General features: G+C 43.3%; 1 protein-coding gene across 1 annotated transcript in view; it reads left to right on the top strand.

Annotated features, from left to right (window-relative positions):
• stard13b (StAR related lipid transfer domain containing 13b) overlaps nucleotides 1-17571 on the top strand; it is a 56332-nt gene that overhangs the window by 31821 nt on the left and 6940 nt on the right. The window contains exons 6-7 of the mRNA XM_079224724.1: nucleotides 14864-14935; nucleotides 16171-16252. Of these exons, the coding sequence (XP_079080850.1) occupies nucleotides 14864-14935; nucleotides 16171-16252 (154 nt within the window). The remainder of the gene's footprint in view (nucleotides 1-14863; nucleotides 14936-16170; nucleotides 16253-17571) is intronic.

The raw sequence follows: 17571 nt of genomic DNA on the forward strand, positions 1-17571 counted from the left end.
TGCATACATCACTTCCTGTTGAAAATGTAAAAGTACATTGGCGTCTTATACAGTAATTGAAAAAACTGTATACTTTGGAAATGAGGATACGGGGATCATGAAATATTATACATTGTGAGTGTAGTATGGATTTTCTTTTATTTTTCCAGCTTTAATGTTTTTTTTCTTTCTTTTGTTCTTTATTCTTGACTTCATTCAAAGTCACAGTTTGATTGACGTGTGCACACATCATAAACCACTTCTTGTTGGTACAAAATGGAAAAGCAAAGGACTTCTCCCATGAACATTGCTATATGCTAAACACTATACATGTTTAGTATGGAGAGGGAATAGGGACATAATTTCACAGGAGGCTTTTCATTCTGTCACTGAACAGCTATCAAAACTGAACAGATGACGTCTGAGCTGATCTTTCCTTTTGTGCTGAGTAAAAGGGATCACTCATATGTATTCAAGCTAAAATGTCTTTTTCCCCTGAGGAGGTGACACTAGGAGGAGGCCTGCTGAGAGGTCTTCCTGTGGCTGGAACTAGGGGTTATTTGGTGGGGGTGGGGGAGCAGACATTCACATTCTCCAACCAAGAAAACAACTTCACCCTCTCTCTTCTCTCTCCCCTGTAGTCTTCTCTAAAATGGCACAAACTCACTCTCGCCCAGTAAACTTGGCACCTGTGTGACCAGCAACAGCAGAAGAGTTGTTCGAGTGCAGGGCGGGTCCAAAAAACACTATTTTTGTAAGCCCTCCCACACCCGTCTTTCTTCCACTCCTGCTCTCCTTACTCAGTTCATAGGCATTCCAATGGTATTTATATTTCCCTCCAGAGCAGGGGGAAGTCGACAAGCGTTCACACAGACATTGGATTCAGCACAGCAAGGTGGGCAGTGCTCCCACAGCTGCCTTGCCATTGGCCCCCATGTGGTCACATGAGCTGCAGAGACAGACTGAAGTGTTGGCACTCCTCCCCCTAGGCTCTGCGGTCCTCCTCAGCTCACTTTAGGCTTCTTGCGTCTGTATGTGAAGTTTTCTGTTGGTGGGAGAGTGTGTGGGTGAGTGTCTCATCAGCCAGCGCTCAGGGGCTTGTTTGGGGTACAGTGCTTCAGCTATGTTTCGGGAGATCCCAGAGTCCACGAGCAGCGAGTGTCTTGGGAGTATGACCCCGGAGACTCAGGACTTCTACCTGAGAATGGACCATCACCGCAGACGCTCCGGGTACAGGCTGGGCAGGATCATTGCCAGGCAGCAACTACTCAAGAAGATCGCTGGAGGTAGGAGAGAGCTGTTTGGATAGAAAGTGACAGTTGGGACTGTTGGTCTTTCAGTTGGAAATCAGCTGGCTTTTTGAGACATGGCTGCACAGAAAGCTGTGCAGTCTTCTGTCTAAATGAATCCTTCTTCGTCATACCTCCAGGAATGTTAGGCGTAATAGAGAAGCAAGCTGGTAGCCAAAACATGGAGAGAGTGAGATATGACGCATATGTATGAATATTACAGTACAAATGCAGGACAACCCAGTACCAAGTGAACAAGGGCATAGTTGTGTTTGTTTGGGATCAGCTGATGAATAACAGTGGGTATCTCTGTCTTTTTTCCTTATGCACTTGTTTCAGATAAAATGGAATTAAATAAAACTTTATCTTATAGTGGCAACTAAGTGTGTTTGTATGTGCCTCTGCAGACAAAGCCAAACTTGACCTTCAGCCAATAGGTAGTTAAGGGTGCAGTGGTGGTGAATAATTAGTATTGACTGACTGTAACAAGCACTTATAGGTGATAAGCTATAACAGCAGTTACGTAACACGAGGTTAGCCCACATGTAAACAAGAGATATCAATGAAGGACTGGCCTGACAGTTTTACAAGCCCTCAGCTCATTTGTGGACTGCTGCATGCAGCAAGGAGAGCAATAGTGCAGCCCATAGCCCCATTCATCTTTCTCCAAGGGCTGTAACCTCTCACCTTCACTTTTACCTGGAGATTTAGGGTCCCCAGTCCTGTGGAGGGGGCAGGGCAGCATTACAATAGAGAGGACAAAGCGCTTACCTCTCCTGCTCCTTCCTGCAGACGTGAGCAGGCCGACACCGGATCAAAGGGTGGCTGCATTTCAGAGCAGCTCCATCATCCTCAGCCATGAGATGCCACCACGCAGCATAGTTCTCCGCTTTGTCACAAGAACGAGAGCATGAGTCAGATAATGCAGCCTCTTGTGTGGGCAAGGTTTCCTGTAGCACCACAGAGGACGCAGGCAGCGCATGAGGCCTCATGAAGGTATGATGGATACACAGAGCCTCGCTGTTGGATTGATGCGTGAAGATGTCCCCGAGCTGTGTGTACGTACGCTGTTTTTTCGGGAGGAAATCTCCGTGATCTGATGTTTGCAGACGTGTGCAGTCATGTAACCTGGCATGTGTTTCCAGATTACAGATGTCTGGCAGGACAGCAAACCAACACTTTAGGGGATCTGTGTCAAGGAAAGAAAATTATGCACATGATTGAAGTGGGGTTTTAGGATCAGGTAATTTTAACAGTTTTTACTTGTATGTTTATTGTGAGGTGGGACCTTTACATACTTTTGACTATTATGTGGTTCAATCTCACATGGATGAATATTAACTTTAGATTTGTTTGACAGTTTTCATCGTACGGTTTTAAGCTGCTTTCAAAGTGACCAGACATTAAGCTTTGAAATGTTCATAATTGATATCATAAATTTGTCTTTAATATTATGATATAGTTAAATATATGTATTCAATAGCCCAACAATCAAAAAGCTGCAAATGTAGCTGGATGTGTTAAAATGTGAAATGTACATTAACTAACACAAAAACTAAAGGCTGTAAACGACAGTAAATGTTAACTTTACAGTGAATAAACTCACATAATATTAAGCAGTTTGTTAAAACTTTATTAATGTTCCTCACAAATGGCGGATTGTACAATTATCTCCAAGGTGTCCAAGGGTAAAAGAAAAGAAAAGATAAAACAATTTTCCAACCACTTTCATGTCTGTCTTGAGTGCTATAATTAAGCAATTTTAGCAATCGTCTGGCCTAATTTTGTCAATTAAAGTAATCTTTAATCTGAGCAATTATCTTGCTGTGTGTCAGTTTTTCTTCAGTTTCCTCAGGAGAGCAATGTTTTAGCCCTGGCTGAATCCTATTTCCTCTCAAACCTCACGTCAACCCTAGTGTGATGCTACATGTCTGAAAGGCACAACACGAGCTAGTGTTTCAAGAAACCGGCTGCAGAGCTGCAGAGCCACAGGATGGATCTCTATGTGTTGCAGTGGCTCCGGCATTCCAGCTGGCCAGCCCTGTTGACATAGCAGGTTGAAAGTGAGAGGGGGCCGTGGTGATGGGCAGAATGCTCATGTATTGTTTCACCCCAAATTCCAGGGACGCCTGTGGGGTCTTAGTCACGTTTCCGATTTGATGGCTTTTCAAAGCTGCCAGAGCCATGTGTGTGGGTTCTCGTTCAGTCCACTAGCATTAGCTCCTGACTGAGTACCAGCACAGACTGAAGACCCACGAGTTCCTCCTCTCTGACCAGTGCACCTCATCAGCTTGGAAAAGTCGATGGATATAAATGCAAAGCTGTGGGAAGAAACGTGTCTGAGTGCAGCACTGTGGGTTTTTTGTGCAAGGGAAAGGGCCTGTTTTCCTTTTGGAGGAATGTGTCTCCTTCCCTGAATATATATTTTGGGGGAGTATTCCAAAGTCCATCACTCTGGAAACTGTGTTTCTGCCGCGATTGCTCTTTCCTCGGCCCAACAGGTTCTCAGGATTTATTTCATTTGGCGTTGCTACTCATGCATGTAACATACTGCATGTGTCAAATATACCATATATTTAAACTTATTTTTACACTATTGAATACAGACCATAACTTTTGAGTCAATGAGATATTCATGCCATCACAGAGTTAAATATCTTAAAATGTTTAACTCTAGCTAATCACTATATATATATATATATATATATATATATATATATATATATATATATATATATATATACTGTGGTACCTTAGTTTGTGGTACTGAGTACGGAATTTATTTGTGGGAATATCAGGAAATGTAGGGATGTATTGAGATGTGTTTCATACACAAAAAGGGATTTCAGCTAATCCCAGCATATGAACGAATCATCCTATCGTAATATGTCCATATATGGTTTAAGACTCACATGTGTATTGTATTAGATGATGGTTTTCAGCTGTTTTCCTTTTGCACCAAGCAGTACTTTAGAGAAAACCAGACTATTCACAGATTTCAAGTGTTCCTGTTTAGCCACGGAAAAGTCCTGTAAACTTAATTGAGGCTCTGGTGGAAACCCTGAGCAGCCGAATGCTACGCCGTGACTAAAAGCTTCCTCGCTGACTGTCGCCGTTCTTTTTTTCTTTCTCATTTCTCATTGTGTGTCCAGTGTGACCCCTTCTTCATTTCTTCTTGACCTTGGAGCAGCCAGCGGGCTCCGAACTATCTCTGCCCTGGAAAGGCCATCCGTGCATTTTGCCACAGTTGAGGACGTGGAGCGTCAAATGACACAAGTTATTGCGTGACAGCTGTGTGCTTATCGTGAATCTGTCTGTGTCCTGGAGTTACAAAGCGCGCCAGCGCCTTTTGTTTGGTTGTGTGGGCTGAAAGGCTTTTGTCTTTCAGGTTAACGTGCTATCAGCCACATTGGTTCTCCTGCTGCCGGCAGTGCTCATCCTGGGCACGCACAGTCTGTTGGCTCAGCTCTACATATGCACTAACGGCTTTATACCGTGATTAAGTATAAAGCCGCTTCAATGTTTAAATGCGCTTATAGAGAAAACTTACTGAACAAGAACAAAAACGTTTCCGAGCAGGATAATTGTGCAACACACACACTCAACAGATTTCAAACACTTAGCATGGAGAGGAGAGGAACACTTCAGCTTGTTAAGAGGACAAGCTCTACCCTCGGCCTTCTGTTCGTCTTCTGTATAGCAGATGGATAATTGTTATAAACCAGCTTTGAAAAGAGGTTGGATTGTTCTGTCCTTTGAGAAGTTGTAACGGTAAAAAGGCACTTCAAGGTGAGAAATCTAGTCAGGCTCTGTCCTTCTCCCACTCAAGACGGCTCTCTCAAAAGCACTGAATTATTCAGCAGTGGTCTGCTTCAGAACGTGCTGCGTTTGATCATCTGTGTGTGAAACAAATATAACTGCTTCCTCATTCAAATGGAGGTTTGATGAGAAGTGAAGCTACAGCCTTATTCATGAACCTCTCTGCTGTAGATGTGATTTCTATGCAGATTTTGTTTGCTACCTTCAGGGGGCAGTAAATAATACTGACAGGGAGCGAAAAAGTAATTTTGACAATGTGATTAGCTGCTCGTCACCTCTAGCTCTATATATCGTCACCCCACTTCAACTAATTCAATCTACGGCTTGTACTCCTGTTTTGTACTTGAATTATATAATGATTATGTTGAAAAGGTACTAAATATGTATTACACTATTCTCCCACAATGCAATGCACAAAAGAAGCTGCTCACAGCTGTTGCTAAGTCCCCGCCCAGCTGATAAAGAACAAGTAAATTATTCAATGATTTTTTTAACGGTCCGGAACAAACTGCCTCTATCCAACCAACTTCTGCAATGTAAAGGTCACATTCATAAAGCTCGGATGTAGACTCCCACTTTTTGCCTCTAGGTGGCAGGCTGAGCTCATGTCCTTCCTGTAAATCTCCTGTTCATGAATCGGTGTAGTTCAGCTGACAGCTGCCACATGTGCAGGGCTAATCATTCACTAAGAGGAGATTTGAGAAATGCCTCAGCTGCACTGTAACAGGAACGGAAAGTCACATATTAACAGAGCCGTGATGGAAAACTTCTCCTTTTCCCGGGTCCCTTACATTCCACAGATTAGAAAATGCAAATTCATGATGAAAAAAGCCTCATTAACCTACGTCCAGCAAAAAGTACATGGAATATGTTTTTACCCTCTTAGTCATAAGAAAGTTGCATCACATTTTTTCTTGAATAAATGAAGCATATTCAAATTAAGTTTGTATTTACATTTTATGACCTTGCATTTGTCAAACAGATCCAAACGTCCATGAGTGCGTATCTAAAGAAAGCAAGGTTTACATAAATATAAATGGACAGTAGCGATAACTGTAAGCTGATGAGTAACATGCCTCAAAATAATTTTGATTTAGTAGATCACCTTTTCATTCTTCACTTGAAAGCACATTACATTCTTGAGATAGTGGTGGATGTGCCTCACATATATTGGACAGTCTATATCCATCACACAGCCGAGCACATTTGCCCCCAATCTGTGTGTAAAACCTGCCAGAGTTCAGCACTTGGTCGCCCTCCTGTGGTAGAAATGTGCAATACATGTCATTAGCTGGAAAAAGTGACAGAGACGCATGCAGGCCACAGACATTCAGCCGCTGTCTCTTCACTTTATAGGCCTTTTAGTCAGGGAGTTACTGTCTGAACACAGCCTGTCATTCATAGCCACGCATGGCAAATTTTCTATTAGTGCTCTGCGTGTGTGAAGGAGAGACTCTGTGAACGCTCTGATAAAGCAGAACAATCACTTAGCTCTTTCAATGGGTAGCATTCTTGATATGCCGCACCTCATCGTGCAAAAAGACACGCGCTGACAGTATCATCATCTCTGCTGCGACTCACAAGTCTGTCGCATGAGCGCCGCGGGGCTCCTGAGGCGGTCTTGTGGCCGCTCGCTTTGATGTCGTTAATTAGGACCAGCGTCCCTAGGGATGGCTCCATGCTTTTATTGTGGAGGTCCTGAGAGGGCTTTCTCACGGTAGGGACCCTTGTTCTGACATTGGCCCCCTTTCTACCCTCTGACTCTCTGAGGCCATTCCCAGAGAAGGAGGGAACCCCACGTTGTCCCCTCTGGGATCCGGTCCAAATGAGAAGGGAGGTGGATCTAATGCAGCTCCGCAGGATTCCACTTCAGAGGACTTTCTTCTGTAGTGTTTTTCTTACCCATGTTCTGTACTTTACAGAGCTGTGGTCACACATGAAACCTAATTTGTTAGTTCACAGTATCTTTGTACTTATTAGCATCTGCTAACCTCAAAATGTCTTCCATCATGAGCCATTTGATTTGTGTGGGTGCCAGGACGTACAGAACATGTGTTGATAACTTTCCAGCCAGTCTCTTTCCATGTTGGAGTTGAGATTTCACGTCAGCTGGCTTAGTGTTTGTCAGTAATTCATAGTCATCTACCTTTAGTTGTTTTATACGGCGCTCTGGGAAAACCAAATTACAGTGTTCATATAGGCTATCAAAGGGAGGGAAGAACTACAGCCACACAACCATATATTACGAGTGGGAAAACAGCGTGACATGGCAAGGCATGCAGCCTACTGTGCTTTACATAAGACAAGACATGTATGGACTTCAGTGGATGCACACAAACACACACCTCTAAGGACTTGTGATATATGTTGTGCTTAGCCTCATGGGACACTGTAGGAGCCAAGCCAACTGTAAAGGAACTGGCATAAAGGATGAGTCTTGCTGGGAGGGAAGGAGGGAGGAGATAGACGCACCATGATTACTCTGCAAGATCACCACCGGGTTGAAGAAAAAGTCTGGGGTTTTAGGGAGGTATGCCCGGATGAAATGAAAAGGGAAATCGCCAAAGTTTATGTTTTTATCACCAAAGAAAGCATATCCTTCTTAAAGGCCTCCAAGATGGTTGTGAAAACAATTGAAACATGCGTGGGAACATGGCTGCAGTCCAGTGTCTGGAAGCGTTTAGCTAATGCATCGGGCCTTGGAAGCCACTGCAGTATGTATTTCACAGAAAGCTCTGCTGATTTCTGCTCTGCTCAGAGTTGCTGGCAGTAAAGCGGAGGTGGATCTGGAAATTGCTGTGATGTCTCCTCCTTACTCGAGGATTGGGGTCAGAGGTCCCCTTTCTAGTGAAGGGCACTTCTCTTGAAGTGTCTGCTGGAAGTCATGTGCCAAAGTGTCCTGTAGTGTGACCAAAGGGAAAGAAGGAGAACACCTGTCTGTGAGGCTGCGGTTCACTCGACACTCCCCTCACTCTGAGTCGTTTGCTGAGCGGCGCTGAGGAATCAACATGTGGTTGTTAGAACATTTTCTCCAAACTGAGTGAATTTGAGACGGTGTATTGAGTTGGATGAACACACAGCAGAGCTAACAGTTTGAACTTTGAAGCCTTGGCTTGTTCAGAGGCCACAGCAGAACCTATTATTTGTCTTCTGACTGTGACACTCAACCTGATCCAGTGGGCTATCATTTTGCAGACTGGTTCCGGGCTCACTTAAATATAATCCTTCGCTCTAAGGCTATTTGTGGTAGGATGAGCCCGTGCCTCTCTGATAACAGTCCCCCCCCCTTGCTGTTTGGTGACTTAGAACTATTATAATGACTTGAAGTGATTTTCCGTCATTTAAAAATGTTTACAGCATAATGCTGATCCCACATGGCTCTAACTATAGCCCTTATTCAAGCAGATCCATCTTGAGTTGTTGAGTTCTCACAGTAGTCTTTTATTACGAGACTACTAACCAACACTGCTCAGGAATAATGCAGATGAACGTGCAGGTATTTACATGTCGTCAGTGTTCATTAGTGACATGTAAATGCTGCAGAAGCTGGTGTTTCCAGACTTGAGAGGGAGAAAAAAAAGAAAGACAGACAGGGAAAGAGAGAGAGAGAGAGAGTTGATGGGTTGCTACCCCTGAAGATGAAAGAAGCCTCTCTTTGGGTGTCCTTCAGAGGTGAATGAGAGTGTTACCACAGCTGTGCTGCTCTTGTTTAAATTCAATACAGGACCTCAAGAGAAAAACACAGCTCAGATGACTTTTGACCCAGCAGGCTTTGGCAACGGTCAATAACAGCAGCTCCCTAGCTCACATTGTCCTGTTATTTACTCTCAGAATCAATAAGTTCTTCGTGCGTGTGTGTGTGCGTGTGCGTGTGTGTGTGTGTGTGTGTGCGTGTGCGGCGCGAAGTGAAAGGTGAACAGACCAGACAGTCTTTCACCAGTGAAGTCATTAAAAAATACTGCGATCCTTAAACCAGATTGTGTACATACTTAAAACAGTATGTATCTGAGATCTGGCTTTTAACAGATAAGACAAAGAACTGAAGATTAAATAATGATGATATGTGATAAATGGCAGATCTATATTGTATAAAGAGGCTCTTAAATGAATGGTGGATGTCTGTGAAACCCTGGCCTACGCAGCTTCAGAATGCTAATGCCTCCTTGGCACTGGCTTCTTCTGGGCCGGCACTGTGTTTGTCCTCAAGTCCCCGTCCTGCAGGAGGCCTTGATGTCTGCTTTGTACATGCACTTGTTCCTGGAGACCTGCGGCCCACTGAAAGGATCTCTCCACAGGTCACTGTGGACCACAGGGCAAATGCCGGCCCAGGATTTGCTAGCTCATTTGTACTTGACAAAATTTTGCTTTGGTGTCTTAGCAACGCAGCCTCGAGCTGATCATGTTAATAAACCTGTACCCCGACTGCAGGATAACGGGTCCCCTGTGTGCCCCACGGGATCAAATGAGGTGGATGGAAGTCCGTGGGTGATTCAACACCGGCGCTCTGTAATTACTCCTGGCCTGCGGAGCCAGCCAGCTCATGTGCCAATCACTGCGTCAAGAATAAAGTCACATCCACAAAGGCGCTGTGTTGTTAGTCACCGTTTGTCGACAGATAATCTCTTAGATTTGCCCATTGTCCTTTGTCTCAACACCTTGATGAGAAAGCTGAGAACAGAAGACGTGCCGAGATATTCGCGAGCGGCACCTCCTGTCACCCCGAGGATTGCGGTGTATTGTGCCGAGGATGTTGGGGTCTGAGGGACACGTCGAGCTTTGTTAATTAAAACCTGCTCTTGAAAATGAGCACGCTTTATTCCCACGACATTTGGTGAATTGCACGGGGCACTTCAATATTAATCCACCTTGTGCATTGCCAGCACTCTCCTGAGAGGACCTGAACTCCCACAAATACAGAACAGATCTCCTGTGTCTCCTCTAACAACAGGCATGTTGCGTCTCCGTCTTTTGGCTATTGTTGTTAGGGCTTCCTGTTTGCTCCCTGATGCACACTGAACAACGGTGAGACAGAAGGAAATGTTTGGCTATTTTGGGCATGAGACATCAGATGTTGTGGTTTTTGGGCAGTGTGTTTCCCCTGGCCCTCTGTCTAGTCTTACTTTTACAGTAAGGCTGACTGCTCACTGTGAGTGGGTGTCTGTATGCAATTAGCATCATAAAGGGAAAGAGAGGCCTCCGCTCCATGCCTCCCCCGACACCTCTCCGCCAGCCAACCCACCAGTGGAATCTTTTTTTCTTCTTCTTCTTTTTTTTCTCCGCCTTTCCCCAGGTGTTTCTGATACAGACAATCTCAACAATCTCAGTGCTCGGCTCTAGACTGTGTGTTTTTTGACTGACGTATCCGTCTGGCTGATTCATCCAGTTGTCTCTGTAGCCTGCTGTGTGTGTGTGTGTGTGTGTGTGTGTGTGTGTGTGTGTGTGTGTGTGTGTGTGTGTGTGTGTGTGTGTGTGTGTCTCTAAGAGTCTCCACTGTTAGTGCTTATAAATTCAAGCAGTTTGTTTTAGAGTGCTTTTAAAGCTGGGATATGTGCCGAGTGTATTTATTGTTGAATGGTTTGTTAAGGTGACTAAAGTGGACTGCCTGCGTCATCCTGTCTGTGCTCGCAGCTTCGTACCCACTCCTGGCCCCAGCGGGTCAGAAAAGTTGTGTTTTACAAGAGGAAATGGCTAAAAACGTCACAAAGCAACAGACACAGTAGCAGTGGGCTGCATGTGGAATAGTAATTACTCTGTAGGAAATTATGGATAGTTGTGATGTCTTTATGTAATCATAGCGCCACGGCATATCCAAGTAATTTACAGTGCTGCTCATTTTATCCACAAACTAAACTTTTCCTTATTATTGTGATCTAATTTTTTATGATATCATATAAAATTGGTTGCTGTTAAATACGTGAAATTGCAAAACAGTGTGTTTGCTTATAAGCTTCTTTTAATTGAGATTTTAATTTAATTTGTCTTCTATTTACATTGTAGCTTGGATGGATGGTGGCTTTTAGATGTTTTTAACTAAGAAATAAATCAATAAAGAAAAAATAATAATAATTGATATATAATATATATTCACAATTCTTCATTATTTCTTTGGAGGTTTTGTTTATTCATTACATTTAAGAATATCTTTCCACATATTCTTGAAATCAATTATTCATTGTTTTCTGTCAAGTGACACAGCAGCAGCCCTGTCACTGTCTCAGATGACACAGATTACACAACTCCTCTCATTCATTGATTTTTCCTCAGACGGAGAGGCTGAGACGGAGGTTAAGCAGACGAATATATCACTCTGATGATGTGAGCGTGGAGTCTTGTGAGCCGAGTGCCTCGGCATGATTCACCGCTGCTGATTGCTGACAGTTTATGTCATGGTTTTCCCCCGGTTCAGCTGCCTGCGTTTTTTTTCCATTTCGTTGACCTGCTGGAAAAACATCTGGACTCTGCAAAACCACACTTCCCTTTTTATTTGTTTTAAGTGAAACATTTCCCACGCTCGCGATGACACTTCTTGGATGACATTTTGAAAGATTGTAAAAGCCGACATCATGCAATCTGGCCAAAATGAAAGAATATACATCGGGAAATGGGAAATTCATCACGTTGGAAAACAAGGCCTTGAAATACAAGAAGAGTCCGGGAATTCAGAAGGAAGCTTAGATCTTTGCCAAAAATGTGCTGAGTGGGGTATAAAAGAGTTGTCGTGGGCAGAGCTGGGTAGGAGGGTCGGGCACAAGGAGCTGAAGGGGGAGGGAGAGAGGGGTGAACGTTAGGGAGCCTGCCACAGAAAGGGGTGGGTTGAAGGAGAGATTTAGTGTTGGGACAGGCACATGGTGGTTGGGGGTAGATGGAAAGAGAAAGGGGAAAGAAGGAGCCGTGGATCTGAGTTCATACTGCAAGCTGTGCTCAGAGAGAGAGCTGGAATGTGGCTCAGCGTGGGAATGAAGATGCTCCGACATGTTGGGAGACACTTTTAAGTCTTGACGGATATATGTACCACTCTGGCTGTATGATGAAAATATCCCGTAAGTACAAAACCATTTGTTCCCGGAAATAAACCGTGGAGTTAGTTGATTGAAGGATTTTTGAGAGTAGACATATTAAAGACCGTGCTTTAATGATGATGATGATGTTGGCTTGTTGTTATTCATCATAAATGTGAATAAATATTACTTTTTTTCTCTCCAAAAAGTGCACCAAATGAAGGGATTACTGTTAATCACAAGGCTTTGCTGTCAGACAGATGCAGCTCAGGACAAAACAAAGCATGTCATGAAATTCCCGCAAGTTTATACCCATGTAGTTGGTTGTAAATATTTTGTGAGGGTGGAATGTGAACTAACCTTTAAAACTGTCATCATTTTGTCAGCGCTTGCGCCTGCTCAGCCCGGGCGCTGTCCAAGTGTGCCGTATCTTTTTCCGCAGCACTTTGTAACATTCCATATCTCAGCAACGAATTGCATAACACAAAGTTCTTGATAGTGAACGTTGCATGAAGTGAACGGTAAAGGAAAGAGTCGCCCCTTGCCACAGATACTTCAGTCGTAGACAGCTTCTGACATTCTGGGCCATTGTGTCGCAGCCGAGCGGGGTTTCATCTCTTTGTGCAACTGTAACTGTATACTGTACACAGTTTTAAAAGCTGTTGGTCGTGGAGAGCAAACACAAGTTCTCATTCTTTGGCGTGATGCCCGCCCAGCCTTTTATCCACAGGAGATTTCCTTAGAGAGAGGATGAGAGGACAGAATGTCTCGGTATCGTGTTACAGAATGCCGAACAGAGAGGAATTCCCAGCTCATGTTACTTGCTCCCAGTGGTCCAACCTGCGGCTGTGAGACACAAGAGGACCTTGCAGCGCCCTCACAATAATACAGACCTGATATTATCCACCTGGGAGGGAAGCCTAGCTGCATGGAGAGCCTTCAGCTCCTGGTGCTATAGGTGGGAACAGGGCAGCAGCAGAGGCTCCTGGTAGCGTCCACATGTTGACTCAACTGCTGGTTACGAGGGTAAACAGTAGAGCTTTTTTTTCCGTCATCCAAGGACACAGGGAACTGTTAATATTTATTCAGTTGTTGGTCAGCCTGAAGACCAAAGTCACTTTTCATTGATTTCTCTCTGCGAAACTGACGTGAAGCAGCGCAGGTGAGTCCAGGTTAAACAGTATTTTTTTTGACAAAAAAACAAAAACAAACAGGTGATAGCAGTATCTTCATTGCAAGGTTGCAGTCGCTGTAATTACACAGTATTGTGTGATGAATGGCCGCGGTTCATGTTTCAGCCGTAGTGTGACAGGCACAGACAGGAAGTGGAACTGAGACCTCAGATGTGTGATGGGAGAGCACCCCGTTGCCCGTAGGTTATGTGTAATTTTTCTTGGACGTGATGTTTAAGTGCTCCTGGAATTTTTAGCATTGTGGAAAGCTGGCTAAATCACAGGTCTGTGTGTGAGAATAAGAGGCAGTGGGAAATAAATTAGATGTCTGGCTTTTAAAGAAGCACTGGAACGTGTAAGAATATTTTCATGTTAGATTTAAAGTCTTGGCTGTGAAAATATGTATTTATGACATTTTCCACGTTGTGATTTATAATTCTCAATCATTTAGCTATCGAGTGTCTAACTTTGCACAGTTAATGGTGGAAATAACTACTTGTGTACAGAATACCCTAATCATGTGTTTTCTGATTTTTGTTAAGTAGATGTTTAGTATTTAGAGCAACAACCAACACTTATTTGTATTCATCATTTTATCGATTAGCTATTTTTTTCAATTAATTGCTCAATATCAGGAAATAGTTAAAAAAAAATCTAGAAATGTAGTTAATTATCATAAAAGGAAAACAGAACATATTCACATTCGTTACCAGAACAGTTGATGACCAAAACACATAATCAATTATAAAAATTGTCCCTGATAATGTTCTGTCAATCGATTAGTTGTCATAGTGTGATCATTTTTGGTGGAACAATTTTTCTTCTTCATTCTGTTGGTTTTATTTAGCTATTTATTGAACATAATGACATATTGCCTTTCTTATCGTAGAGCAGATTGTTTACTGTAGCACCGGTGCGTCAGGCAGCACGTCTCACTGAGGCAGTAAATGGCACCCGACTCTATTAGCATTAATGGAAAGGTGCCAACGGTCTGTTTCCTCTGCTTGTCATCAGCGGCTCTGAGGACTGCAGACGGCTCTGTCGGTCATCAGGACCAACTTGTGATCCTGACTGCTGGGCTACTTGCGTGTTTATCTGAGAGACAATGTGATAGCTTTTTATAGACTGTCAGGAGTCACGGGGGGCTGTGATAAAGATAATTATTAACCTGATCTGTATCATTTTTTTAATGTTGTTCCTGTGGTTTATGCATGATTTTATCTCTGGCTCTATGTAGTGTTTGGGACAGTGTTTTTCCATTTTTTTTTTACCTTCATTTAAAGTCTTCAGTTTCTTGTTATATCACCCATGCTGTCTGAGAAGTATTGCAGACTGACCATGGTTATATAAGGTCCCATGTTGATTCATGTGAGTGAGCTGGGATACCTCCATCCAGTCACCTGTCATCACATTCATGCTACCCCAGATTAACCAGACAGGTTCATCATCCCTAACGTCTGTTGTGTTTGTAGGGTTCCAGGTGCTGAGGGCTTTTTACTCCATTTGTTGATGCACCAGTGGTTTTGTCAAAAATGTAATGGACTTACTGCGGTTGAGTTTCAATCTTTTATCCCTGCTTTAACACGCATACTTTCTTGTGTTTCAGAAATTGAGGCGAAAGAGGCGTGCGACTGGCTGCGGGCAGCAGGATTTCCCCAGTATGCTCAACTCTTTGAAGGTAATAAAAAGCACTCAGTCTACTCCCACACACATTCATCATAAAGGGGAGGGATGTTGTTTGGTTAAAAGATAGAGATTAATGAAGTCGCACAGCAATAAAAGAGCTCTGCGATAAACCAAAACATTTTATTTCAGCTTTTTAAAATTATTTTTATATCTGTTGTGAAACGAAACATTGTTACAGCTTGAATGTAAGATAACGAGTAAATCGTGGTACACAGAGTCATCCGGTCAGCCACCCTCAGTCCTCAACACTTAACACAAAACCATGTATTCATTGGCTGCATAGTGCGCCTCATTTACACAACTGTCCTCAGGATGCCTCGGAGCTAGGGCTCCAGTCTGATCCCCAGACACCACAAAACAAGCGGAATATCAGCTGCTTTTAAAGTCTAATCTTGGCCAAGCTACGGTTACAACATAAACATGTCCTCTGTGCTTAAAGACTGAAGTCATGGGAAGAAATGGGTTTTATCTGAGCTCAAAGTAGCTCTCCTCCCTTAGATCTTTGTGTCAAGGCCAGACTTTTCATGTGCTTCGGAGCAATATATTTGTTTGCCGACAGTTTGAAGATTGTTGTAACAGAGCTCGAGCAATGTGCGCTGATAATGGCTGATGGAGTGCAGAGCAGATAACATGGGATCATGTTTTCGAAAGAACATTAATGATGAAATCTGTTATTAGGATGTAATCATGTTTCAAAGCCTACAGTGTATCTGAATGTCTGCCCCCTTAAAGAACAGGCCGGGCCTTGTTGAGCGTTCACTGCTGCTTCTGCTTTTCATAAAAAGTTAACGACTTCACATGAATGCGGTGGAATGTTAGATTCAGAGGGTCTGGATTTGGTCTCTTAAGTTATGTAAGAGGAGGCCCATACCCAGAGAAAGACGTAATGCCTGCACAAGCCTGAGCGCTGTTATTTGGGCAAATCCTGTCTCTGCTCATTAGCATCACATACAAAAGTCTGATGGTCTCCCAGCCTCCAATGCACTTCTGGAAAGAATGTAGTTTCCAGATCTTGATTTCCATTCATTCAAACCATAGATGACAGTTTCTTCTTCTTCTTCTTCTTCTTCTTCTTCTTCTTCTTCTTCTTCTTCTTCTTCTTCTTCTTCTTCTTCTTCTTCTTCTTCTTCTTCTTCTTCTTCTTCTTCTTCTTCTTCTTCTTCTTCTTCTTCTTCTTCTTCTTCTTCTTCTTCTTCTTCTTCTTCTTCTTCTTCTTCTTCTTCTCAGATTCCCAGTTCCCCATTGACATCACTCCTGTGAAAAGAGACCATGACTTTCTGGACAAAGATCTTGTGGAACCTCTGTGCAGGTAACCAGATGTTTAATTTGCCATAAATAATTTCCTCGCCTCAAGGAAGTGGAACTATGTGAGAATGACTAAAACACATCTCATCATGTTAGAAGGATATTTTCATATCTTGGCTATTAAGAGTGAGGAAATAAAGATTCCCCACATGTTGCTGTTACATTTAATTATCATATTAAATCAGGACACCAGAAATATAAGACTGACATCCTGATTTAATAAAACACCCATTAACTGCAATTGCAGGAGCATTGCCGTAAATCTTCTTCTGTGAAAGCTTTTTCTCTGACATGAGAGAAAGTATTGAAAACGGGTGTTTTTTCACACTTTGCCAGACAGTATTAGGAATATAAAAGTGCATGAATGGAACAACTGGTGGTTCTACATCGCCCCCTTGTAGGGCAAGACGGCTCATTTACTTTTTCAAGCCGAGAGGAAAACGGCACTTCAGTTACCACAGTAACCACAAGGAGCATGAGCGTTGCCTCGCACGGCTCAATATACTGTGACTCTAAACAACCCTAAAGCAACTCATCTAAATTCCGAACTAGCCACGGGATAAATGGAAGACAATTGGAAACAGTTCCACCTCCAATGTGATTTTGCCCGCGTCTTCCCAGCATCTCTATGGTAACATAAGGACGGCTTTGTTGTCAGATACGCCACTTCAGTTTAGCGTGCACAAAAATAAATGCCACCCAACATACTGTGGGTGTCTTTGAACGGAAACTGGAAGATATCTCATGTATGTGAGTGCTCTCTCTGATCCCTGGCTAAGCAGCCTCCTATTTTAGCAACCACATTCAAAGCTCTTGAGGCTGCAGAATCAAGGGCCCCCAACTTCCCGTCTTCCGATGGGTCCCACTATCTACAGTAACTTTGTGTGTGGCTAAGCCCTGTTGTCTACAGCACTGGGGGGTCGTCACAGCCTCTATCTGAGGCCATTTACCGTCATAGAACAATACTGTCAATCTGTTAAAAAAAAAGACTTAGCAATATCTAGAGCTGGTAATGGTTGCTGTTATCATACCACAAGAGTCACTGTTTGTCTTAAGCCAAGTCACAGTGGGCTGGAGTGTATTTTGTCATGCCGTCATCTTTTCCCCCCTATACTTTGGTTGGTTCATTGACAGTTTTTAGTTTTGTTCCTTTTATACATCCCAGTTTGCACACCCACAAAACCTCGAACCACCGAGTACATGCGCCAAGGCGTAGGCTGCAGGTTTGATTCCAAATATTGAAAACATGACATTGCTTCCCTGACAACTGAGTTCAGGATTCAAACTGCATGTCTTGTTTGTGTCTGTCTTGTCTGACGCAAG

This window comes from Taurulus bubalis (genome assembly GCF_910589615.1).
Source record: "Taurulus bubalis genome assembly, chromosome: 10".
NCBI lineage: Eukaryota > Metazoa > Chordata > Actinopteri > Perciformes > Cottidae > Taurulus > Taurulus bubalis.